General features: G+C 37.5%; 1 protein-coding gene across 7 annotated transcripts in view; it reads left to right on the forward strand.

Moving 5' to 3' along the window:
* GULP1 (GULP PTB domain containing engulfment adaptor 1) overlaps positions 1-25610 on the forward strand; it is a 168534-nt gene that overhangs the window by 103483 nt on the left and 39441 nt on the right. For all 7 annotated transcript variants that reach the window (XM_050900025.1, XM_050900021.1, XM_050900027.1 and 4 more), the window contains one exon: positions 19949-20020. In XM_050900025.1, the coding sequence (XP_050755982.1) occupies positions 19949-20020 (72 nt within the window). The remainder of the gene's footprint in view (positions 1-19948; positions 20021-25610) is intronic.

Genomic DNA, 25610 nt, shown 5'->3' on the forward strand with positions numbered 1-25610 from the left:
TTTTTCAATACATTATAAACTGCAACTGAAAGACAAAACAATAGCTCATGATCTATTCTCCAGAGCTCTCATCTTCTCTCAGTTCTGCTTATGAACCCTTCGTCTCTTCATGAGCTCCATTTTGCTTGAAATGTTTAAATACTGTATGACATACTTCAGTTACAAGTATGAAACAGATTTGCAATGCAAATAAGAGATGGAAGCTATAATTTCATGGCAAGAAGAAAAAATAGATCACACCAATTAATGGTAGTGTATGCAGCATAGGATCTGAGAAGTATTTTGAGTCCCTTTCTCAGTAATGTATTAAGTAATCTATTAAAAATGTATAGTGAAGCAGGATTGGGACAGAGCCCCTAGTCTGCATTGATGTGGTCTGTAACCTACCACAGTCCTGGAGTGTTCCGTATTCTGAGCAAGTTTTAAGTTTCCTTTGTATCCAAGCAGTTTGTTTCTCTCTCATAGATTGCCTTCACATCCGTTCTCTTTGGTACCCTGGCTGCTTAATTACAGTCTTTTTCCTCATCTCTGACTTTGAGCAGTCTAAGTTTCAGTTCTCTCATCAGGGAAAAATTATTTTTAAACAGCTAACAGCTTTAGACACATTTTTTGGTAGAAAGTTCTAGAATCAGTTATTTGGCACTGTTGATGTAATACCCAACCACTATAATCTGGATTGAAGATACAAAACTGCAAGAGATTTAGCTCCTTGCCAGACTTTGAAACACCCTCAATTTTAGAAAGATGGAATGCCTTACGATTCCTTGAATATTTGAGTTGTCCTTTGGCTATGTTGCATTTGTATTAGGATTTGCTTTGGGAATTGAAATGTAAAAATCTAGGATAATTTAGGTTGGAAGGGACCTGTGGGGATGATCCAGTTGATTCTTACCTGAAAACAGGGCTGACTTCAAAATCAGATGAGACACAACAGAGCCTCATACAATCGAGCTTTAAATACCTGCAGGGGCAGAGATTTGCAGCCTCTCGGCAGCCTGTTCCAGTACTTAATCCCTGTCATTGTGATTTTTTTTTTTTCTCATTTTTAGTTGTAATTTCTTTTGCTGCAACTTGCGACTCTTAGCCTTACACATGTGTGCACACACATAGAACAGCATCGTCATCTTCAGGCTGAACAAATGCAGCTCCCTTAGCCATATACTGTGGTCCATTTTCCTAACCGTCTCGTTGCCTGTCAGATCCCTCACTAGTTTCAACTCCAGCTAAGATTTGGCTTTCCTAAGTTCATCCCTGGATGCCTGGAAGATGTATTCCTCCTAAGTAGCCTGTCCTCATGTCCACCTTCCGTACACTCCCTTTTGTATCTGAGTAGTGCCAGGCATTGCGCAGTCTAGCTGATTGCTCAATCAGCTGTTAAGGCATGCAGGAATGCTTTCGGGAGTTACGCAGGCTAGCCGATTGCTGCATGGCTCATGGGTTTAAGAGGAAAGTTGATGTCGTTGTCTTACTAAGAGGCTTCTACTACCATAGCAGTTGGTCTAGCTGTCTTTCACATTCAAGTTAGGTTTAGTTTACGCTTCAAAGTGTGAATGCAGCTGAAGGGAAACAGTAAAACTACAAGAGCCTAATTTGTTCTGCAGGGCCTGAAGAGTTAGCCTTGTTGGTGTGCCCATACAGGAAAATGCTGTATGTTGCTGCTTACTACAGAGCTGGTCTCTTGGTTTTAGAAGGCTGTGGTTAGCGTTAGGAACTGGGGTTCTAAAGTTTCTGGAGCACAGGTTGTTGCTGGATTTCTGTTTCTTTTCTGGAGCACACGTTGGTGCTAGATTTCTCAGTTTCTTTAGATATGGGGCTGAATCAGACCTAGATGTAATTTTATGGCTTATGTTTTGTTTTACTTTAAGAATGGGATATTGTTGCTCTATTTCATCTTGGAATCAGAGGTGCAGAAGGGCTGGAATGTGAAACTTCTGGAATTTATATGACTTCTGGATTATGAGGCACATAGTTTATATATATGTGGGAAACTTCTTTCTGGCTCAAAGCTTTTTGTAGCCTTTTACTGTAAGATTTTATCTCCTAGGTATGTGCATTGTTTTGGTTAAGCTTGAAAATCTGCAGCAGGGGATTCTGTAATATTCATTTATCTGGCACTGTCTGCAGTTAGGGAGACTTGTGTTGATGGCATGATTAACAGAGTACACTGGTTAACAACATGGTACCTGAGACCCATCTCTGCCAGGTACATTCTTTAGATTATTTTTGTTGTATAAATTATGATTCTTTCCAGTAGTCTTGGTGTAGAAGAGCTGTTTGTTGGAATGTAGGACAGCCATATGTTGAAGTGGTAATCCAACAAGTTCTGAAAGCACAAGAATATATTTGTATATATGTATGATATACAGAAAAGGCAAGTAGAAGTTTCTCTATAGTAGTAATAGCAACTCTCTTTCAACAGCAATTCTTCATAGTATGGCATTTAGTATTGAACACAGCATCTAAAGCATATCTCTAAAGATACTGCGTTAACTAAAAGTTTTAAAATAAGTTTTAAACAGGCACATCGCTGCCCTTCCCCAGTATCTGTCTCAAAAGAGCTGAGCAATGAGACTGTTGATACAAAAGACTCAAAATCATTAGCAGCTTTGTAACAACTTTTATAATGTCATTTTCTTATTCTTCAGAAAAAGAATAAATTAGTATTTGAGTATAAATGTTCACTTTACTGTGAAAGATACTTGGAGTCGTGAGTTCCTCAGCACTGGGCAAGAGCAGGCAGCAGCTGACTAACAGGCAGTGAGTGATATGAACGTCCATTCAAGACAACTGAACAAAACTCAGAGGTTTGTCCAAACAGAATTAACAAAACAAAAAAAAGCGTGCAAAGAAAAAGGATGGAATTACCAAAGACCTTAGGGTCAGCAAAGATTTACTCAACTCTCCGTGTCCCTTTCTGTTCCTTCTCTGTTGCTGATATTTATTCCCTTGCCTCTCCTTAAGTCTGCTTGAAACTAGCAATTAGCCTCATTAGTATGCCCTCCAGGGATTCTTTCTGCACAGTTATATTTCCATGTGAGCTGTCAGCTGTGAGAATGTGAGGTTTCTTTAATCAGGCTTTGTAGCCTCTGGACTGTGAAGTGTCAAGTGAGTTGCATGTCTGACACTGGAACTAATAGGCTGTAGAGTTCAAACATCTGGATTATTGTACTCGTGGGCTAGGTGGCCCACAGCAGTTTATAGATTGTTCTTGCTTTAAATTAGAATCAGGCCTGCAGATGAATTAACTCCTTCTCATCTCCCATTTTTACTTTCGACAAAGCTGGGTATTTCTGTTTGCTCAGCCTTTGCTATGTTTATGGAGCCACTGCTGCGTTCTTACATCTGCTATTCACCAAAAATAATTAGGAAACTCTCCCAAAATAAACTAGACAAAATAAATAGAACTGGATCATAGAAAATAAGAGGATGGCACAACTTTGTGAACAGAAACTTCTATAAGAACATACAATTTTACCAACAAAAACAAGACTACAGGAATCTGTCCAACAGCCAGGCTGTTCACCATTCAGAAAAGAAAAGATTCACATATACTGATCTCCATAAGGATTCATCCTCAAGAAACCATTGGACAAGTCACCAGCTGCAGTCTCTGACTTTATTAACTTTAATAAAATAATAACGTACATTAGTCAGTTGTGGATCCTGAACTGTAATGAATCTCTCAGAAATGCTTCCTTCATATTACTCTGATTCAGAAAGTGTAAAGTCAACCTTGGCCTATTTTAAAAAGTATTTTGAACTTTGAACCTGAGAATGTTAGGTATAAGTTATTAGAGGAACTAATCATTTCTGGTTTGGGACATAGCAAAGGAAAAAAATTTGCATGAACTAATTTGTGAAGCTTAGTTAAAATGTTTTGCATTTTCACTACAAATTATCATTAGCCACTAAAAGGGAGAGAGTGATGGGTTACATTGGTCTAAATTTTAAATTTTTTTTCCTACTGTATACTTTTGCATAAGTAATGTTTTCTTCATTCTGAATCCTTAAGGGAAATCAAATCTAGTCAATTCATGTAGTTTTACAAGTTGTTTTTCAATTTGTTGCTGTAGTATTACGGAAAAGAGGGAAAAGGTAGAAACAAGGATATACATCAAATCTTAATGATACGTGTGGAACCAAGGGTTGCATTTGAAGGAACAGATATTTTGAAGCATGGACTAAAAATGTCCCTAAGCCATATCTCTTACTATTGCTGTAGCACTTCTGTGCTTCTGAAATAGGAGATACTAGGAAGACAGAGAGAAGTAGTGCAGCAAATCACATTAATTAGAGCATTCTGCTAATAAGATTAGGTGGGAGGGAAGTCTTGTCTACTCATGAATATAGGATTATTGCTGAAAATCCATTCAAGTCAGGAATGTGTACGTCTTCCTAAGTCAGAATTTAGAGGCCATATCCCAATTTGCAGTTTATGAGGCTGTGAGGAACTGCAACTATTAAAAGCAAACCCATTCTCAAAATGAGAAAGCATTCACCAAAATTGCCTGTGCATACTTAATGTTCAAATCAATTTTAAAAGCTTTAAAACTACGTACAGGTTTTTGGGTTTGAGTTTTGTTTCATTTTCTTAACAAATGTCTAAATGACAGTACAAGTGGTCTTGCTTTGGTATGTGGTCAAATGAATCCTCCTTACTCCTTTAGTGACGTATTTCAAGGGCTTGCCATCTTCCCCCCTCTTGCCTTTGGGTAACCAGAAGAGAGGGAGGTGGGAAAGTTGGACCTCTTCACATGTTTTTTTATTTTCAAAATCGGAGATCACTCTGTTCATTTTGTACTAGCTGTAGCTTTTTACTTGTATTAGTATTTGCTATTAGAATGATGTGTACAAGGAAGAATGAGGTTCAATGTTTTATATTGATTTTTATCTGTAACACTCAGAGGTACTAACTGAAATTGTGCTGTGCGTTTCCAAGAGGTTAGTGTAATTTATCACAGTTCATTAGATCATAAATTCTTTGAAGCTAAGGGCTATCTTTTTGATGTTTGTACAGCCTCTGGAATAATGAGATGGAGGCTCTAGGTGCTACCCTGATGCAAATAGTCATAGATCAAAGTTCAGAATAAGTAAGCAACAGAAGACTTTGGACTTGACTCTCATGAGCTTTCTCTTCAGTTGGAATAATTAAATGATAATGCAGACAAGAAATGGGTGAATTATTATCCTCAGTTTAAAGATAGGGAACTGAGATAATACTGGGGGTTTTCTGCAAATCTGTCCCGGATCTCTGTTCTCAAATCAGATCCCCAATTTTGAATTCTACTTCAGTGCCTTGAACTCAAGACTAAATGTGTTCTCAATACATGCTCTCTTATTAAAAAGGATTATGTTGCTATTTAGAGAAGACTCTAAATCCTTATATGAAGGATTTTAAAATACACTGTTTTCTTATTTTATGTTCACCTAACGATGCGAGTATCACTATAATGATCTAGACTAGATTAATTTTATTACTTTAGCACAAGAATATAGGTCTTTTATTGAAAAGCATAATATTTTTTAATGAAGTAAGAAGTGACAGCCAACTTTAGTGTTGGATTAATTGCCATTGTAAAATAATTTATAAATTACTTTCTGACTCAGTTATGTTCTCTTAAAACAATTCATCTGAGATGTCCATCTCATATGCTGATAAATCTTAAGGTCACGATAATAGTGGTTTCATTTCGTATCTGATGTTGTCAGGTTGAAGTAGTCACTATTAAACATTTTTGCAGTTTGCTAAAATAATCTTTCTAATAAAAAATCCAGTTCCCTAATTTGTATCGTTTAAAGGGAAAAATATTTCCTATGTTTAGGTAGTCCTCTGCAAATTTGTTTTAAATATCTACAGAATGGTAGCTTAAAGAGGCAGTTCTTTCTGTTCCAAGTATTATTTTAAAATAAATGACTCTCATCCTAGCTAGCCTTTGGAAGAACTCTGCTACTGATATTCTTGAAGTGCCTGAAGACCAAGTGTTGAATTATGGTGATCACGTATGTTTTATAGCTGGCTTTCATGTGAGTTTATGTGAAGAAAAGACAATTTCTTCTAAAAAAACCAGATTAACAAGAGAGAATATAAACAGGTTCACAAAACAATAATCATCGCAGAGATGACACTTGCAGTTACATGTAGGAAATGTGTAAGATCCCGTACAGCTAAAGCGATGTAAGAAGTGCTTTTCTTGTTAAGGCTCATTGCCTATGTAGTACTTGGTTCCAGAATCTGTGATGGAATTGAAGAAAAGGGATTCAGAGTAGGATGTGACTTTTATGCAGGCAGGACATTCAGATATAATGAGTCAGAGGTATGTTAAGGGTATGTTCCCAGTCTTCAAAAGAAAGATTTCCAGTATGTTTGTGGTATTCCATAAAAACCTTAACTGTGATTCCTAAAGATTCTTTAACAGGTTATCTTGTACTGTGGTCATGAACCTGTAGTAGATAAAAATGCTATCTGACTGCTGTGTTTAAGTGCCACCCATTTAGTCTTAAGCTTCCATATGTTCCGGTACACTCCAGCCTCTGTTCTTCGTTTGTGCTTTCTTTATGCTATTACCCCTTTTCACTTTCAGAGAATCAAAGCAGCCAGAACCAGTGCTGGTTTCCCTGTCCTTTTTTCTTTCCCACAAGATGCCCACTTTATTTACAGATATTTTCTCAGAACTTCAAACATGATGCAGTTTTGGGATCACAGTTACTACTCTGCTTTGTCCCCTGTGTTTTTCTTCTCTGCTACATGGAGCTTCTCACTCTTTAACTTCCACAGATAGACAGGTAATCTGATTTTCACTTGGCTACTCCAGTCAAATATTCTCTGAAAATTTCTGAGGGTATTCTGTGCATACAGTAACTCAGAAAAATGTCTCCAGGTGTCATTTCTGTAAAATTAACAATACATTTCAAGTAGCAGATGGAGCTTAGGAAGTAGTTTTTTAGGAGCAAAGAAAAAAATGACATTTCTAGTTAAACAGACATTTTCTTGGCCACTTCTATCAAAATAGTGCTATTAATTTATGTGAATGTGGCATTTATTTTAGCACATTCTTGTAGATTATCCATGTGATTATGGATTACACTTTACATACTGACTCAGCATATTTCCCCACTGAAGTTGCTTTACTAAGAAAATGTTAGGCTCATTCTTTTTTTACAAATGTAGTGGTTCTCAGTATAGGAACTTTACAGTTCAGGAAACAAAACAAAACGGAAAAAAACAACAAAGGTAGTTCACACTTCATGTTCCTGTCCTTTAATACACCTCAGTACATATATCTGTCCTGTGGTGTCTATTATCTCCCCCATAGAATGTATGTATAAATTTTTTGCTACGCACTAAAGTAGTTATAATACTAGAATTTAAAGAGCATATGATCTTCTGTGGTAGTGATAGTTTAAAAGAAAATGTTGAGATTATGTGCAAAATTTGTTGCATGAAAAAATGACCAAAGTGGTATTAAATTTCCAGGCTACTAAAGCTAAAGCACTAGCTCCACACATTCATGATTCTTTCTCCAGAATAACTATTTTCTGGTGCGCTGCTTGTCCTCTGTTTGACAGCCAAGTGTTTCTATGGATCAAGAATTAAAACAGGAGTCATTTATTCTAATCTGTGGTGCAGTAAGGCTCACAGTATTAAAAGTCCTGATTCAGAAGAGATGCAATGTCCTTAAAATAGGCAATTTCATATTTCATATTAAACTGGAAAAGGGCTTTAATAAACTGAGAGTAATGGACAATAGTTATTTGTTCCTATTACTAAGGCCATTTGTGTTTGAATGAGAATTTTGTTCCTAACTGTGACTTCTTCTGTTTTTTGTCCCACAGGGAATTCCTGTTTCTGTGTTTATAATGTCATTGCATATTGCCATGGCAAAAGAGTGTGATAGCAAGTTCAGCATTATCATGTTAGTCAAGGACAAAGGAGGTAGAAATTAGTTTAGAGCAAAATAAACTTTATTCACAAAATTGAAAATGTCTGTGGAATTGTATCTCTGCTTTTATAAGATATTGTTAATATTTTCCAGTACAAAAGAGTAACTTCAATACTTTTCCAGTTGTCTTTATTAAGATATATACTATATATATAAAAATCCATCACAATTTCTTCCACAACTTGTAGAGTTTATTTACATTGAACAGAGGAAGACTAAAGATTTTGTGTCCAGCTTCAGTCTGAAGAAGTTATTGCAAGCTGAATGCTCAGAATTGCACAATCCCACCTTGAAACGGCACATGGAAACTCCTGGCTGTTCTTGTACATGTTTTTATGAAAGAAAGAATCTGAAGCCTGCACTCAGATTCATGCCTAACAATGAAATCATCTGGGAAATATCTCTTTGAAGGAACAGCTGCTTTCTGAATGACGTCATGGCCTGTTTACTCAAGTGGCTCAGAGGTGCACTCCTAATTCAGCTGCCTCACTCTGTTAAAGAAGTTCTGAGTTAATCAAAATGCTCCAAATTTTAGAAAGCTTCATCTTATTGGTAAAGCAGAATGTTTTTGCCAGTTTTATGAACCAAGATTGGTTTTGTTATCGAATATTTGACAGCGTAGCTTGTTTCTTCGTAAGGGTTTTTGTCATCTCAGTTCAGTTTTCGTTGTTCTTAGGGAGGTTTTGTTTGATAGGCTGAATATTTGCAACAGGGAAAAAAAAAGTCAGCAGGACAGATGGAACTTGAGAACATTGAGTTCAAGCTTTAACTTGCTATATTTTATGAAAAAAGCTAGATAGCCCGCAGCATGCTAATACAGAGCAGACCAGTACATGCTATAGTTAAAGGAACAGTAGCATTATGAAAACTGGTGGGTTGATACAGCAGGACAAAACAGAGCCGAAAACTAGGACAACAGTTTTGCATATCTTATGCAGGATGTTATAGTGGTAACTCTTAAGAAAGTTGTGAGAATACCAGCGCCTGGGATTTTGATCTTGCTGTTCCGTTAATTGTAGCATTGTACTAGATTGGGGTTTTTTGAGGGGGTGGGGGAGTGGAGGGGGGTTTGTCCTTTAGCTTTATGGGAATGCTAAAGAAAATGAACTGTAACCTCAATTTGGGTAGACTAGTGGGTTTATACAAGTAGTAACAATGACAACATTTTTTCACACTGCAGTGCAGTGAAGTTCCCTCTAGACTTGTCAGAGTTACTAGCTAGCATCTGCAGAGATTAAGTGGGAATTAAAGCAGAGGTGGTCTCTGTGTTCTGAAGTTTCTAACAGTATGTATTGGGTTTGCGTGGCAAGGTTTTGGTAGCGGGGAGGCTACAGGGGTGGCTTCTGTAAGAAGCTGCTAGAAGCTTCCCCTATGTCCAATAAAGTTAATGCCAGCGGGTTCCAAGACGGACCCGCTGCTGGCCAAGGCCGAGCCCATCAGCAACAGTGGTAGCGCTTCTGTGATAACGTATTTAAGAAAGGGAAAAGAAGTTTCAGGGGAGTAGCAGTTGCAGCCAGAGAGAGCGGAGTGAGAAGATGTGAGAGGAACAACTCTGCAGACACCAAGGTCAGTGAAGAAGGAGGGGGAGGAGGTGCTCCAGGCACCAGAGCAGAGATTCCCCTGCAGCCCGTGGGGAAGACCATGGTGAGGCAGGCTGTCCCCCTGCAGCCCATGGAGGTCCACGGTGGAGCAGATATCCACCTGCAGCCCGTGGAGGACCCCACGCCGGAGCAGGCGGATGCCCGAAGGACGCTGTGACCCCGTGGGAAGCCCGCGCTGGAGCAGGCTCCTGGCAGGACCTGTGGACCCGTGGCCCTGTGGAGAGAGGAGCCCACGCTGGAGCAGGTTTGCTGGCAGGACTTGTGACCCCGCGGGGGACCCACGCTGGAGCAGTCTGTTCCTGAAGGACTGCACCCCATGGATGGGACCCATGCTGGAGCAGTTCGTGAAGAACTGTAGCCCGTGGGAAGGACTCACATTGGAGAAGTTCATGGAGGACTGTCTCCTGTGGGAGGGACCCCACGCTGGAGCAGGGGAAGAATGTGAGGAGTCCTCCCCCTGAGGAGGAAGGAGCAGCAGAAACAACGTGTGATGAACTGACCCAAACCCCCATTCCCTGTCCCCCTGCGCCGCTCGGGGGGGGAGGAGGTAGAGAAAATAAGGAGTAAAGTTAAGCCTGGGAAGAAGGGAGGGGTGGGGGGAAGGTGTTTTAAGATTTGGTTTTATTTCTCATTATCCTGCTCTGATTTGACTAGTAATAAATTAAACTAGTTTTTCTCCAAGTCGAGTCTCTTTTGCCCATGACGGTAATTAGTGAGTGATCTCCCTGTCCTTATCTCGACCCACGAGCCTTTCGTTTTGTTTTTTCTCCCCTGTCCAGTTGAGGAGGGGGAGCGATAGAGTGGCTTTGGTGGGCACCTGGCATCCAGCCAGGGTCAACCCACTACACAGTACATCTGACGTCTTTGCAAAAGAGTCTGTAGATATAGAGCTGTTTGTACTACTTGAATACATCTGAGTGGAACATAGGAATTGCTGAAGTTGTGTCTTATGGTTAATATAAATTAAATCATGGTATTGGCATCTGGTTTATGAAAAAATAGGCAAACAAGATGTCAACTTTCTTACATTAAGATATTTGAAAATGTCTAGGACTTGGTGAAAATAGTATTTCAGTAAATTTGTGGGCTTAGTCTGACTTTACTATTTCCATAAAGAAATGATGCTTGAGTTGAATCCAATTCCTGTAGTGCAGAACTAAGTCTACTGTCTAATTATGGACTTGTAAAGCTGAAAAGTCTGTCCGCTCTGTTGTTAGGCACTTCTAAAGCTGAAAATTTGATGTTTAAAATAGTGAATATGAATTATTTTTAGGTGGATTTTCTTCAGTTAAGGTAAAGTAAATATTTTTTACTGGGAACAATCCAGTCAGGAATACAAATTTTCTGAGTTGAGGCATTCAAGCAGTATGATATGTCTTCAGTGAGTGAGTATCAGAGGCGCTTCATGTTTGGAATATACCTTTCTAAAGGAAGTGCCAAGTTTGATAATTAGTACCATTTTCCCTATCTGGATACAGAATGGTTCAGATACTCTTCCCTATGCACTCACATTATCAGAAGTATAATCTATTTGAATAATCACCTTCACTGAATGTTGGTTCAGTAATGATAACTCTTACAGAAATAAAGAGGTACTGTATTTTAAGATTCGACAGTGAATTTAGAGTTGCCAGTTCTTGGTTCTTGGAGGTCAGAGACTAAATAAAATCTAAACTAATACGAGAGTAACAATAGAGGATCGCAGGAGCTGGCAGTGATGTTATTCAGCATCTGTAGTTGGATGGCTCAGTCATTTTCTAGGTAAGTCAGAAACAACTCAGAAAGACCATGACTATGGTCAGGCTAGATCACATTAGTCAACAGTATGCTCATTTGATGAGTTATCTCTTGTTAGTTATCCTAAAACTTCCAGGCAATGACAATGATACACTACGGGAGGCTCTGCAGAGTTGATGAATAGCAGTGGAAACAGAAGATAGTAATTTGATGCCGTTGTTTGATGTTAGATGAATCTCTGTGTTAAGTGTTAATAGTTTCTGTATTGAAGCAAAGGAGCTATAATAACTTGAAGATGGTACCTTTGGATTACTCACAGACATCTCCTGTTGCAGTAAAAGGAGATGACAGATGCTTCTGCCGGGGGGGGGGGGGGGGAATCTGTTCCCATGGGTAAAAGCCAAAACTGCAAACACTGAGTATGTCCAAATTGAAACCCAGACAATAAAGTTTGGAAGCATGTTGTTCTTTAATTTACTCCTTCATTTTATCCTATCTCTGAGCTCAGGATTCTTGCATGTGAAGGCTAATGAACGTTGCAGCACATGTGAAGAAAGAGTGCTGTCAAAAGAATGCGTGTGTCCCAATCAGAACCAGGGAATGTATGATAAGAAATTATTTTTCTCCAGTGATAAATTTGCTCTCGCTACCATCTTCCCCTGCCCTTGTTTCATGCCAAATATTATCTCTGATTTTTTTGTTTATTTATCAGCTATGGGAAGTGCACCTGGGCTTTAAAGAAAAACAGGCTTTCAATATAATATACTACTAATATTAGCATCACTGTCATTTCTGCACTGTTAAAATCTGGCTTTTTAAGCCCTTTTCCCATACATCAAAAGTTTTTAAAGAATTTTCTAAAAATTACTTGAGCTTGCTGGGTTTTTTGCTCCAAGCTGGAGTATCCCTAAGGGATATTCCTGTTACCCTCCTGCTGCTGCCTCCGTGCCCCCACTGGGTGAGAATGTAGAGGTCACTTAGACCAGCAGTGAACTGTTAGCTCCAGCTAGAAAGTCTGCAGAGCGGAGCCAAAGAACCACTTCTTCCTTATCCAGTTGTTTTGAGGTGGAAGTAAGTCTGCACGTAGCAGTGTTTTTCCTCAGCCTGTGGCTAAAACCTGGGTAGCTGTAAGGTAGCTGATAATGGGGTATGCAAAGGGAGAGCAGTGTGCACCCCATCACCACCACCACTCCAGCTCCATTATAATCTTCAGATTCAGCCTGACAGCTCTTCAGGGCATGATACAGTTTGAGATGTGCTTCTGAAGTGCTGTGTAGATTGATGGACTGAAGAAATACTGAATGTTTTTTCTTGTACAACTGCTATTTTCTATGGTGACAGTCTTGACAAGATAAGCTTTTTACCTTTTCTGCTTTCTTTCTGTATTCCAGCCTACTCTCATCTTCCTTGTGGCGGTACTAGCTGAATTTCTTAACGTTATTTTACCTTTAGGATTAGATGCAGAGAACAGCTTTGATAGCTGTGTTGCAATCTGATTTGGTTTTAAATATGTCCTTGTTGATAGCCCCCTTAGTATATGACCACACTGATCTCTCTGGAGAAGGTCTAAGTTTTGATCATCTACAAAGTGTGTCCTAAATTCTCCTGTAAGTTCTGCTTACAAACAAACTAGTTGTGTTAATATAAATGTATACTCCTACTGTATTTTCCTTTTTCTGTGCCCTTCAGTTTTTCCCATCTGGCTGTGGATTAAAATGCAGTGGGACTTGAGGAAGAATACGACCTGGTGTAATTATTCTCATTCTTTTGCCTTTAAAATTACACCCAGCTAGATTCAGCTTACTTGGCCCACGCTTCAGGTTTCTTCCCAGTGAGCAGCTGTATAATTTCTCTTCTCATAAATCTAAACATGGGTTAGAAGACAGGTGTAGGCAGGATTAGGACTGCCGTATGTCCTCAGTTTCTCAGGCATCTTTACCAGAATATTTCTAGATATTCCTGCTTCCAGACATTCGAGTTCCTGGCAAGAACCACATCCAGAGCCTGGTGAGGTATACTGCTCCAAGGAAATGTCTATATTGTCTATGTCCATCAACTGTTCAAAGATATGTTAAGCTTTAGTTATCAAATTATGTTCTTTATTATTTAGTCATAGCACCAAATTTAAAGACTGAAATGATCGTTTACACATTTGATAGTGAAGAGTTCTTAGTTACTGCACTTCCAGAGAATAGAAGAAAGTTCAAATTAAACTAGCGTGGCTTGTTGAGAGGTTGCTTAAAATTAAGCACAGTGTGTTTTTTACATCCACTGCATCTGGAAGATTCTTTTGTTAACTGTTGCCTAATTATTTTATGGTCCTTTCTCTAATGCTCTCTTTTTTCCCCCAACATTTCAATAGCTTAATCAAATAGATTTTTCTTTCTTTATATCTTAATTACTGCAAATGTTTCCACTTCTGTGTTTCCTCACATGCATTTGGCTTAATTCTACTGATGCATGAAATACCTGCTAATATTTGATTTCCATTAGAAGACCCTTCTCTTTTTCTTTATATTTTTAATCATGTGTTCCTTCCTTTTTTGCAAATAGTACTGGAACACTCCCTCAGAAAAATGCGTAGAATTTTTTTCCTGTGTCAGAGTCACCATTTGTGCGGAACATTACATGTCAGACAGCAGGAGATATTCAGGGAATGTGCTGATGTCTCTGGCACTTTTCTCTCTCATAGTCTCATGTGGTGAGTTTGATTTCTGCTCTCATTTGAGCAGCAATCATGCTTGGGAGAGGCAGTTGTTTTTAAGGTGTCGCTAGAGAAGTGCTCCCCAAAAGGGAAAAATCCAAATATTTATGTACTCTGGCAAAAACATGTATTGGTAGAGAACTAAGGAGGCTGTTACAGGTGGAGAAGTGGACGTAGGGTGGGGAAAGAAAAGGAACTCAAAATAGAAAGAGGTGTGTATTTTATAGTCCATATTGTACTTCTGCTGTTTAATTGACGGAGAAGACTCATGTATGCAAGACTGAGCAAAAACTGTTCATGTCTTAGTGATTAACAGCTTAGACATTTGTTCATCTGTTTTCTGCAGAGTTTCAAAACTGATCCCACTTCTCTTTCATTCTCGTTTTGTATTATATACTGTCATTCTGATGTTATCAGAATGTGAATACATTTGTCTTCCTTTCATCAGTAAATCAACATCCCTTCAACTTCTGCTGTAGAAGGAGCTAATTTGTCAAATTTTGGCAGCAGGTATCCAGTAATTTTGCATTGCTTTTTTTCCTTTATTGTATGGGTTTGGTAAGTGCTTTTTTCATATAATTGCATTTAAATCTGCATAAAAGAACTTTTAATGTTCAGGGATTTCAGAGTAATAAAGAAATGTGGCACTGTGAAAGACTGGGGGTTTTTTAAAGATTGAAATGTGATGACAAAAGAAAACAAATGTTGTTTTATTATTAAAATATCCTACACTGCTCTCTACTGGAAGAGTGGAAATCTACGTTAAATATTCAAAAATGCACCTAAAACTATTTCTTAGTCAAGTTTTAGGTTTAATGATTTTTTTGACCCTAGTAAAACTAACTTTTGTGAAGGATGGATAGGGTGTTTTGTATTCCCCCTAAGTTTTGAAGAAAAGCACCTGGATATACTTTGCGTGTAAAAAAAAAAAAAAAAAGTAGAATGTTGAGGGTCAAAACATAAGCTGACAGGGGAAGAATTACTGTAGAGTATCTTGTTAATGGCAAGGAAAAAAGTGAACTGTTAACCTTAACAATTCATCTGACCTTACTAATAGCTATTGGGCATGTGATAACAGTAATACATTAGTCAGAACTGTAAAGGATTCTGAATGCCTGAAGTTGCCCTATGTTTCAATTTACTTTTAATTGAGCCAGCAAAATAAAAGTAAAAAAGACCTTTTCTTTTATTTTTATAGTTTCTCCAGCCAAAGTACAACTATAAACGCATTTTTAATAATTTCACTATGGAACTGGACCAAAACATGTCTTGCTCAAGTTAAACACGTAGGAAAATTTTCATTTCAGCTACCTTCTGAAGGAAGAGATATTCCCCACAAAGGATCTGTTCACTGGTTTGTTGTGTAAGACAGCCCTCCTGGCCATTACAGGGCTGAACTATTCTCCCAGTTGCTGTCAATGAGAAAACTTCTGTTGCTTCTAATATGATGAAATAGTGTCTGTTAATTCTCTGCAGCTGCACTATCTTGCAAATCTTTGCATGTGGAGGGAGCACATCTGGTTGTCTGCTAATATTAGATTATAAACAGTTTGATCTGAGGTGTTTGTCTTGTATATGGCTGGTCAACAGCTCACTTTCTTAATGGCAAACATCAATGAGGAAAGTTAAACTGTTTTGACTGATAAGATCTGCTGAGCTCATAAGTTATTTCTGATTATAGACAGCTGCAAGTGAGATCAGAATAAGTAATATATTAGAAAAATAACCTTTCATCAGTTTTGTAGGGAATGTGTTTGGAAGAAGCGCAGACTGCAATGAAAAATGTGTAGTAATTTATATGGGAAAAACATTGCCTTAGCTTGCTTTGTTATGCAAAATATTAAATTTCATCCTCTTCAAACTTCTTTAAGTATCCAACTGAAACTCAGTATGATTATGGTGAACTTCTCATTAGCACTAAACTTAACAATATATAAATATTGAAAAAGATTAGTCTAGTGGCATGCCTAACTGATAATTTTTGTTTGTATTGGCTTATTACGCATGAAGTACACCAACTTCAAGAATAACCCTTTCACTAGTTGCAAACAGTCAATACATGTAACAATCATATATAAACGTTTTTCATCTGTGTTATGTATTTGATGTTAATGAACACTTAAGAATTTAATGCATTTATTAATTTGCATAGAGGGTTAATACTGAACTATCTGAAGGCGAACTGCTACATTATCTTCTGTTTCTCTCTTCTGCACTTAAGTGTAGGAGTTGTATTAGCTTGACTCTCGGGAACAGTTACATTTCATGTTGTCGTTCCTCATCAGCTGGGTCTGCAAAAGGGCCATAGCTGTGGAAGGGGACCTGATGTGATCAAAGCAATTGCTGATTTTTAAAGTTCCCATCTAGAATTCTACATCAGTATTGCTTCCTAAAGGAGCCTGATCTTGAAAAGGGAAGTTTCATATTTACCAATTTTGCTTTGAAATTTTTGTTGCAGAAACTCTTCCACAATAAATATTTATACTATTCATGCCACAGCTGTACCGAATTCCTGATAGAACAAACATTTCTTCTCCGTGTTTGTGTGAGATTTGGTGAGAAAAATCTGCTGAAAAGACCATAACGAAATGGCCATCTCCCCGTTTCATGAGGATGGTGAATTAGTTGTTAGTTATTTACTTTAGAAATCCTGGAGGTGCCAGCGCATCCATTGTGTTAGGGATTATACAAACACAGAGGCCTTCGTCACATTGAGCTTGTCATCTAAAGTCTCAGCTTTGCAAATATGTATGTGTTTGCTTAGCTTAACTATTACGAGTAATGCCATGGTAATTGGTACCTAACATTAAACAAAATACGATAGGGCAGATCACACAGAAAAGGTACAGAGCAGATGAAAAAACAAGCAATAAAAAGCTTCCAGTTAATACATTAGCTATATGTTAAACCTATATTGCATGGTCATTCTTTTGTTATAATTAGAAAATAACTTGTCTTGATTTGAAATTCTGTTAATATTTTGCCCCAAAATAGATCAGTCTAATACAAATATTCAGAATATTTGCTCTTAATTGCCGTTTTTCTCTTTATTACTATCTTACCAAAAATAAATAAATAAATAAAATGAGAAGGCTTATGAAGGTCAGACATGAAATATGTAAGCAGTTATAACTAAAATGTGAGCTTACCTGAATAAAAAAAATAGAACTGCTGTTAACAGAGATACAAGTATGTATTAGATACAAACAGTGCAGCCCATGGCATGGTCTTCTCATTTCTGACTGACATTAACACTTAAGCTACAAATCTTCTTTGTATTTCTGGATTAAATGCATCATACTGTATTTTCCTATGCTGAATAGTTTATTAAGCATAAACTCTAATTCCACATCCAGTTCAAAACTGCTGAGAGCAATAAAAATTTCAGTAGTGATGCTTAATGTCAAAACCAATACTCATTTGGAAGACAGCGCATTGCAAATGACTGGTGGAATTCTGGTTGGTTATGTTCCATACACATTGATATAATGCTCATGACGTTTCCATATACTTCGGGCCTTGGTTATTTATTTCTTTTGTAACTTGTTAAGCAAACCCAATTAGTATATGTTTCTTCAGGTTTTGTCAGTCATTTAAACCTGTGCTTTCAGCAGTTTATCTTTCTATTTAGATGTCTACTTCTCCCTCCCCTCCATAACATTACTATGGGCTTAAAAATTCAGTGACATTTAACAGATTCCCCAGCTGTGGCAGAAGCTTAATTTGGTGCTTGCACTTTCTAAGGCAGTAATGTGAATTAGCGTGAGGTACAAGCCCCTGAGAAAACAGTATTTATGGAAGTTATTGTTCATGGAAAGATTGGTCTGCTGCTGGGATTTATTAAATACAGTGAAGATACCTTCATCTTTCTTGGACTTTGAATCAGAGCGAGATAGCTGAGAGGGGAGAGGAGGGGAAATGACTCTATTGCTTTTGAGATATCTTTTGCTATCTCAGATCTCAGCCATCTGGATGGAAGTAAGCAAGTAAGAAATGTAGGGCAGCCCTGTGCCCTTCTGGAGAAGTGGCTGCAGGCGAGGCAGTGTACCCCGGGGCATCTCAAAGTGTACTCAACACAATTCTACCCGAGGCCTGGCCCTAGATCTGTATCAGGAAGAACCAGGCTGCTTACATTGATAATGCCTCTGGAGCTGCCAGTTTCAAAACTATACAAATATTAGGAAGCACGCGTGGATGAAGTACACTGGATGAAGTATGCTCCGCCATCTTCCACTTCACCATGGGCAGCAGTGACCTGTGTTCTCTGTTCGTTGAGTGTTGTACATACTTGCAGCTGTTATTTCCTGTGTTTATGCAGGATTCCTGTGCTGTATATAATATACCCTGGCCTGCTCACAAACTTTTCAGCAATTATACTTCTACCTCTTGTGTTGTGCCAAGTATGTGGTGTATAAATATGCTTGTGTACAGATATCTGGTATTATCGGCATTCCTCTTAGATTCTCATCTGACCTTATCTACTTTCTTTCTTGTCCATTTAAGCTTGTGGTTACCTTTTTTTTTTAAAATCGCATACATTTGCTCGCATATATTCGCTCACCTTTCCCTTTCTGTCTGTCACATGTAGTATCCATAATGTCCAAGAATCATTCTTCTTTCTCTGTAGGCATTTTCTGCAACTGTCGCTTTTCCAGGGAAGAACACGCCCTCTATTTTAAAGTCATCGGAGATGTTGCATGAAAGACACCAAATCAGTAATAGAGGTTTCTGCTTTGTTATTACAAAACCTTGGTCTCCTAGCTGGAGAATTGTAATAGTAGAGAATATTGACAGCAGATGTGCGTGGTGTTTTGATTTACACACTATTGTATTCAAGATGGCACATCATATTTCAGAGTCAGTAGTGAATTTCTAATGAGACTTAATTAGAGCTGCAAAGTTTCTTTGCAGGAGTACAGCTTGAGCACATTGACTACAGTAAACACGTTTTGAAGTTTTAATAAAAACTTCAGAGTTACTATGTTGAAAGCATCTGTAGCTTGGCAACTTCAAGTTCCTTTTGAAACTGCTGAGACTTAAAAATTATACATACCTCTGGGTGTCGTGTTACACAGAAAAATTGTGTACTTTAGAGAAAAAAGGGGGTTTGTTCTTTCTTGCTAGCATTATTTTGGCATATACAGGTTCATGGTGTGACTTAAATCAGCTGTACCTCAATGTGAAAATCGGGCAATTCAAAATTAATTAAATTATTACACAGATGCAGTTCGGGCAGGATTATCGTACCTTTCATAACAGTGTAGTAGAAGGTAAGCAAAACTGTACAGAAGAACGTAAAGGCATTTCAGTGTACAAATAAAGAAATGGTAAGGTTCCTTTGAAGTATCGTGCTTTGTATATTAACAGGTGTATGTTTGGTTTTCATTAAAACCTTACTTGGTAAAAATATGATCTCTAGTAGAAATTCTTTGAATATGAGCCTTGGTTTTATGTAAGTTGGAGCCTAGTTCCTTTAAATCTATGAAATTACTGTACCAAGCAGGTCTGAGAGCAAAATCAGGCCTTTTTGTTTATCTTGCATCACTGTATGAACGTTTTAGTAACATAGTCCAAACCATTGGCTTATGTTGATTCATGGGAAGTACCTTGTATCAGGTGGGGGTTTTTTGCATTTTTTCATTATTTTCCAAAAGAGGTATTACCAAAATGACAATTTCCCAGTGGAAAAAGGTACTTAACCTCTAATTTACAGACTTATATAGGATCAAGATAAATAAAATGTTTTTTAAAAGCTGCTTTTGATAACTCTTATATTTGTCTAATTAGAATTTAATTCTTGACGTTCTCTTAATTAGAAATAGCTGTATGAAGATTTGTTCTTCATCAACTATTGAAATGATTGTCCTTCCAAAATGTTATTTGGAAATAATTGGAAAATAAGATTACTTGAGTTAATTAGGTCTTTCAATGCATAACTTATTTCTCACAAATTACAATCTTTTCAGTTTCTTGGCAGTACGGAAGTGGAGCAGCCCAAAGGCACAGAAGTTGTAAGAGATGCTGTTAGAAAATTAAAGGTAAGAAAGGATTTTTTAATGAAATATGAATAGAGTGTATTCTTAACCTGTTTTCACAGATAAGACACTTTGTAAGTGTTTCTAGGTAAATTCATTGGTTCTAGAAGTAGTTGCTTTTACGAATTTCTTCACTGGTGTGTAGGCCTTTCCCTGTTATGTCCGTATTATCAGATGTTCTGCTGTACAAATGCTTAGTTATCTCCTAGATTATACAATTAATTATAGTATAAGGTTTATGTACCTTAATGTGTAATGCTTGTTCTTTGGAAACTTTAGGCCTTCATTAATACAAACTTAGGTAGCAACAATTTGTTTTAGCTGCCATGCTCACTTTATGGCTATTGAGTGTCTCTAATTATGGCACTCCAAACACATTGCCAGAGAATTTAAGACAGTGCTCTTCCTTGACTGAAAAACTAGTGACTTCAGTAATGCCTGTCCTGCATTTCTCTGGGCTGCGTGTTGCTTCCTGTGAGCCCCAGTCAGGTGAGTTGCCTCTTGTTGAAAAACAGAGAGTACCCACCCACTTAAGGTAAGCTGTTGGTGCCAGAGAACAGGAGTAAGAATGTGAAACCATGCCGTAAGTGGGCTGTGGTAGCTCTGTGGGCACTGGCTGTCCCTGACTGCTCTTCATCTCAAGCTTAACGTGTCTGATCCACATAAACTGACTGTTAGACTGGAGGTGAAGGTTTGTGACACTGGCATGAATGTCGTTCGCACTCCAGCTGTGATAATTGGTGATATATCTGGAAACAGAGCTGTAGTGAGAGAATAGGGTTTACAAACCAAGCCTGTTTATGATAAGGGGCATTACTGCCTTTTCCTCCAGGTCTTCATTTTTATTGGAAAAGGTCTGTGCGCACAAACACCATCTATGTGCTGGTGCACACAGATGGCTGAGAAAATCAGATGTTTACAATTTCTTCTTGGTTATATGTCCTTGGGCACTGAGGGACTCAGTAGACAATTAGAAAGTATCCTAGTGAAATGACTTGTTGAGGATTGCTAACTGATAACATGGCTTTGACTTGACTGTTTGAGTGACAGCTAATATACTTAAAGCTCTTCAAATGCGGAGTTGTGGTAGGGAATGCTGATTTGATTTGTCTGCTAACTCAGATTGCTGTGGAATTGCACTGTTTCATGCTTAGCTGCTTAGAGCTATTGGAGCATTAGTTTATTTAGATATAAAAATTGTTCTGCCTGCTGTTGTACTTCCCATAACTTTTTGTATGGTTTTCATTATTCATTTAAACAGAAGTTCCTCGGAAATGGACAGAAAGTTTTGGGAATCAATATTGAAAAATTTGATTCTGTGTTATTACTATAATAAAAAAGGAAGAAAGAAGGCATGAAACACTGTTCAGGTAGCTCAGCTTTTAAGACTGAGGTTTCACTTGAAAAAGCCATCTTTGCAAGATTGATTAGTAATTGTGTTAAGGTATTGAAACAGAAGTTCTTTGCCGTTAGTTTCGCTCTACCAAAATAGTACAGCTGCCTTTAAAGATTCACTTAGTCAATTCTTAGCATGTTTTATGCCAAAAAGATTTACTCTGCTGCAGTTCGTCAGAGACATTATTGCCTAGTTGTTTTCAAGTGTTTTAGGCTAATGTAAGCATGACCCATTTTTTAGCCATTGCAGCATACTAGCAGTGGAAACAAAATGTATGGTTTTGTGTGTACCTCGTACAGTTTACAGCTAATACTGGAGTGAAGCCTGTTGCATTAGATGTTTTGTGTTTATAAAATTCCATTACCCTGAGCAAAGTTAATTCTGTGCAGAAATCTGTCAAGATAATATCCTGCTATGGAGAAATTTTGATTCTATTTTAATGATGTTTTATCAGACTCCTCCTAAGCAAAGCAGCTGCTAAGTGTCTCTCTCACTGGTGGAACTCCAGGCTAACCTGGACTCTCACTGATTGCTGGAGGCTTTTGGTGGGTTGGATTGTATGATTTGGTACCTTGAAATAGTTTGCTCTGAAAGCAAGTCCAAAAAGGATTTCAGATAACTGTTCTCTGAAGTGTAGGAAGAGCCAGAACTATTTTCCTTTCTTGGGAAAAAACATTTGTCAGCCTAGCACTAAAATTTGAAAGTAGAAATTTTTTATATGTACTTGTGGTGTCATTGGAGTATGTAGCTATCTGTTCTAACTTTTTACACGTGTTCCCTAAATAAACCGCCTTGGACATATGTGTCTGAATTGTTGCTGCCAGAATTACACTTTTTTCTTAAAGCTTGGAAGTTTGGAGCTTAGATGTCAAGTTTATTAGAAAACTCACAAAGTAATTAAAGACAACTTTTGGAAACACTTGAAAAATCTTGGAACATAATTCAGAGAGCAATAAAGAGGTTTTATGTTTGAAACAATCCTCAATTAATTGAATACTCATTTCAACATTGGTTTATGTTGTGCATCTGAATTCTTTGAAGAGAAGGCTAGAGGTACTGAATTTTATTATTAACCACACATCTCTAGCTTCTTTTTAGAAAATTTTAATTAAAAATTTTAAAACAGTGAAAACAGCTTGAAAACTGATATCTTATATTGAAAGAAAACATATATAGTGTTTTTTGGAGTAGGAGAGTTTTTAAAAGATGTGTAGCTTGTGATGCTATATTTATATTTTTTTTATTATATGGATTTGTTTTTAATCTGTTAATCATAATTTGTTTTTAATTAAAATTAATAGCTAGCAGAAAAACAGCTGACTTAATATTTGGAGCTATTTTTACAACTGGCATGTATCACACTAATAACCTTTTGAAGTCATGTGCTTGCAGTGATATATAGACCATGAAATACTGTCACTGTAAACTATTTTTTTAAGCCATCATGTTATCAAACTGTGTCAGAATAGATATTTGATGTACAACTCTTTACTGCTTTAAATCAAAAGCTCTTAACTCATACAGCACAAAGACTCTTCGCTTGCCAAACATAGGTTTGTGCAAAACTGTAGCACGCCATTCCATGAACTTACTTTTACCAGCAGGTGGAGCTGATGTTCTACAGTAGAATACTATAACTTGGAGGAAATTTTTCTTGATGTTTCATTGTACTTGTTTTATCCCCAATACTACTACTACATTTTCTAAACACTTGACAACTTTACTGGGTCAGTTGCAATTTGAATATACAGTTTTTTCGAGCATCTATATTTAATTTTTCTAGAGGTTTGTCCAGTGGTTTTATCTAGTTGGGATTTCCCCTTGTGTTTTCAAATTTCTTGGAGCTGTACTGCAGGAGAAAGAAGAAAGTTGGACACTAATGTTTTAAAATGTGCATTTTTATTTCTAAGATAAGGTGAACTGTTCTTGTAATTTATTAGAAACAATTTTTTCCTTCAAGTTTTCTAGTCAAACTCATTTCTAGAATGAAATAAAAACTAAGGAAAATGGTACCAAGATGTTGTATCAGAACATGCTTACATTATTCAAATGTGTAAATGTCAAATTACACGTTATTTTATAAAGTGAAATGATTACTTTCCTTGCTTAATGAAGGATATAACTTCTAAATCAGACTGTAGGAATGAATTTACTCCATCTAAAAAAGGGCTTGAAGGGTTGCCAGAGGTGAGAACAGGTGGAAAGATCAGCATAACAGATGGAAAGGGCATCATAACCAGACCACTAGTAAGAAAACGGTGTGGAGGGGTGTTAGGGAGAAACCAGAAGTAAACACCTGAGTTTTGGGCTGTGCCTTTTACAATCTTCAAAGGGATATTTTTGTGAGGACCGCACTTAAGTCTGTTCTCTTACCCAACTTCTAACTCAGTCTCCTTTTCTCCTCCTCTTTTCTTCTGTAAGTGGAGATGACCAGAGATAATGTAAATAGAATTAATCACTTTGAAACCACTTGAAATATTCTTTATTTCTTTATTATTCTTTTTCAATACCCGTAAGGATACACAAAGTGAAGAGGGCTCTTTCACACACCTCCACACATGCTGTTATGCTGTTCTGCTGCTGCCCTTAATGGACCATCAGTGGATATTGGTTTGAGCTCCCTTTTGTGTTAAAGCTGGGTTTCATTTGTTGTTGAAAGGACGGAGGAGGGTGGAGTACAGAAAATCTTTTAATACTGGGATAAAGAGGTTTCCAGTCAAGCCTTACAGCCATGACTGTTCTCTTTGAAGTACTGGAGAAAGCAGGATGTGGGGTTTGGGACCAGCCAGGGACAGCCTGAAGACCAAAGCAGATCAGATGAGAAGAGTTGAAGAAGAGAATACCTGTTTACCCTATCTCTCAAAAAAAACCCCAAATCAAAAAAAAAACCAAAAAAACTCCCACAAACCATAACCCAACAAAAAAAAAAGCAACCAAAAAAACCCCACCAAAACCACCTCAAACCCCCAAAACCCCACACCACCAAACAAACTAACAACCAAAAAACCCGCAAACAAACAAACAAAAAAAAACCAACCCAACACCCTGCCTCCCAAAAACCAAAAGAAAAAAAAAAACCTTCAGGGAGTGAGAGGTGGAAAAAAGACTGTACTGCATTGTCTTCTACACTGTGGTTAATAGATCAGTAGCCTTCCTCTCAGTTCAGCGTGTGTTTGGAAAAGAAAATACAACATATTCCCTAGAAATGGATTTCTGAGACAGCTTTTTCCCTACCCAGCTGATTATCGAGAGATTCAACGCATATCTGTGGCCTTTTCATCCTTTTCCTCTTCTTGACAGCTTTTTTTCAGAGGTCATAATTTCATTATACCCACATAAAACGTGTATGAGAGTTTGGACCATAATATGACCAAAAAGATGATATGTAGTCACTGCAAAAGAAATAGGGCCTATATTTTTTCAGGCATCTTTCCTTATAATTATGAAAAAAGAGGAAAAGCATCTTCTCAAAGCCAGGTATAAAGCTGTGTCTCAGCTTAGACAACTACGTTGCCCTCAAACAGACATCTTTTGAGGTGTCTACATGAAGTGCTATGTCTGATGTCTCACTGGAAGCCTGTGTAAAATGAAGGAGTTGAACCTCTGTTCCCTGGGCTGAAGGTTAGCACCCAAATGACAGAAACGTCTACCTTTGATGTTTCAAGGTTTTTTTAATAAACTCTTGAATTGTGCAGTGAGGTGTAAATATTAAATAAAAGCACATAGTTTTGATTTGCATAGCTTAAATTGATTTTGATAGAATTTGTTTTAACCATTATTTCTTTAACTAAAGCTCCTGGCTGTTTGTAAAACGTGATTTCCCCCCCTCCCCCCCCGTTATTTTTGCCAATTAATCCTCTGATTGTGGTTTGCTAAGACTTGATGCATAAGCATTTCAAATGTAATTTTAATAAGAGTCTCAAAGTATGCAATCTTCCCTGCTACTGTAACAAAAGACAGGATATATGGAAGTTTTTTCTTTTTATTTTTAAAGCTAAATTAAACCATAGAAAATAGATTTATTTGTATCTGTTGCTTTCCCTAAAAGATTCAAGAAAAATATGATGTTAATTCCAAAGCAGTTAAATAAAAGCTAGCCCATCCCACTGAGCTGCTCATATTAATATTGGGCCAAAGCTGGGTGTCTTGCCTGAGAACAATATATGTATAAACTAACAGCTTAAGAATTTGGCCCAT

The sequence above is a fragment of the Gymnogyps californianus genome, chromosome 7, assembly GCF_018139145.2.
Source record: "Gymnogyps californianus isolate 813 chromosome 7, ASM1813914v2, whole genome shotgun sequence".
Lineage (NCBI taxonomy): Eukaryota > Metazoa > Chordata > Aves > Accipitriformes > Cathartidae > Gymnogyps > Gymnogyps californianus.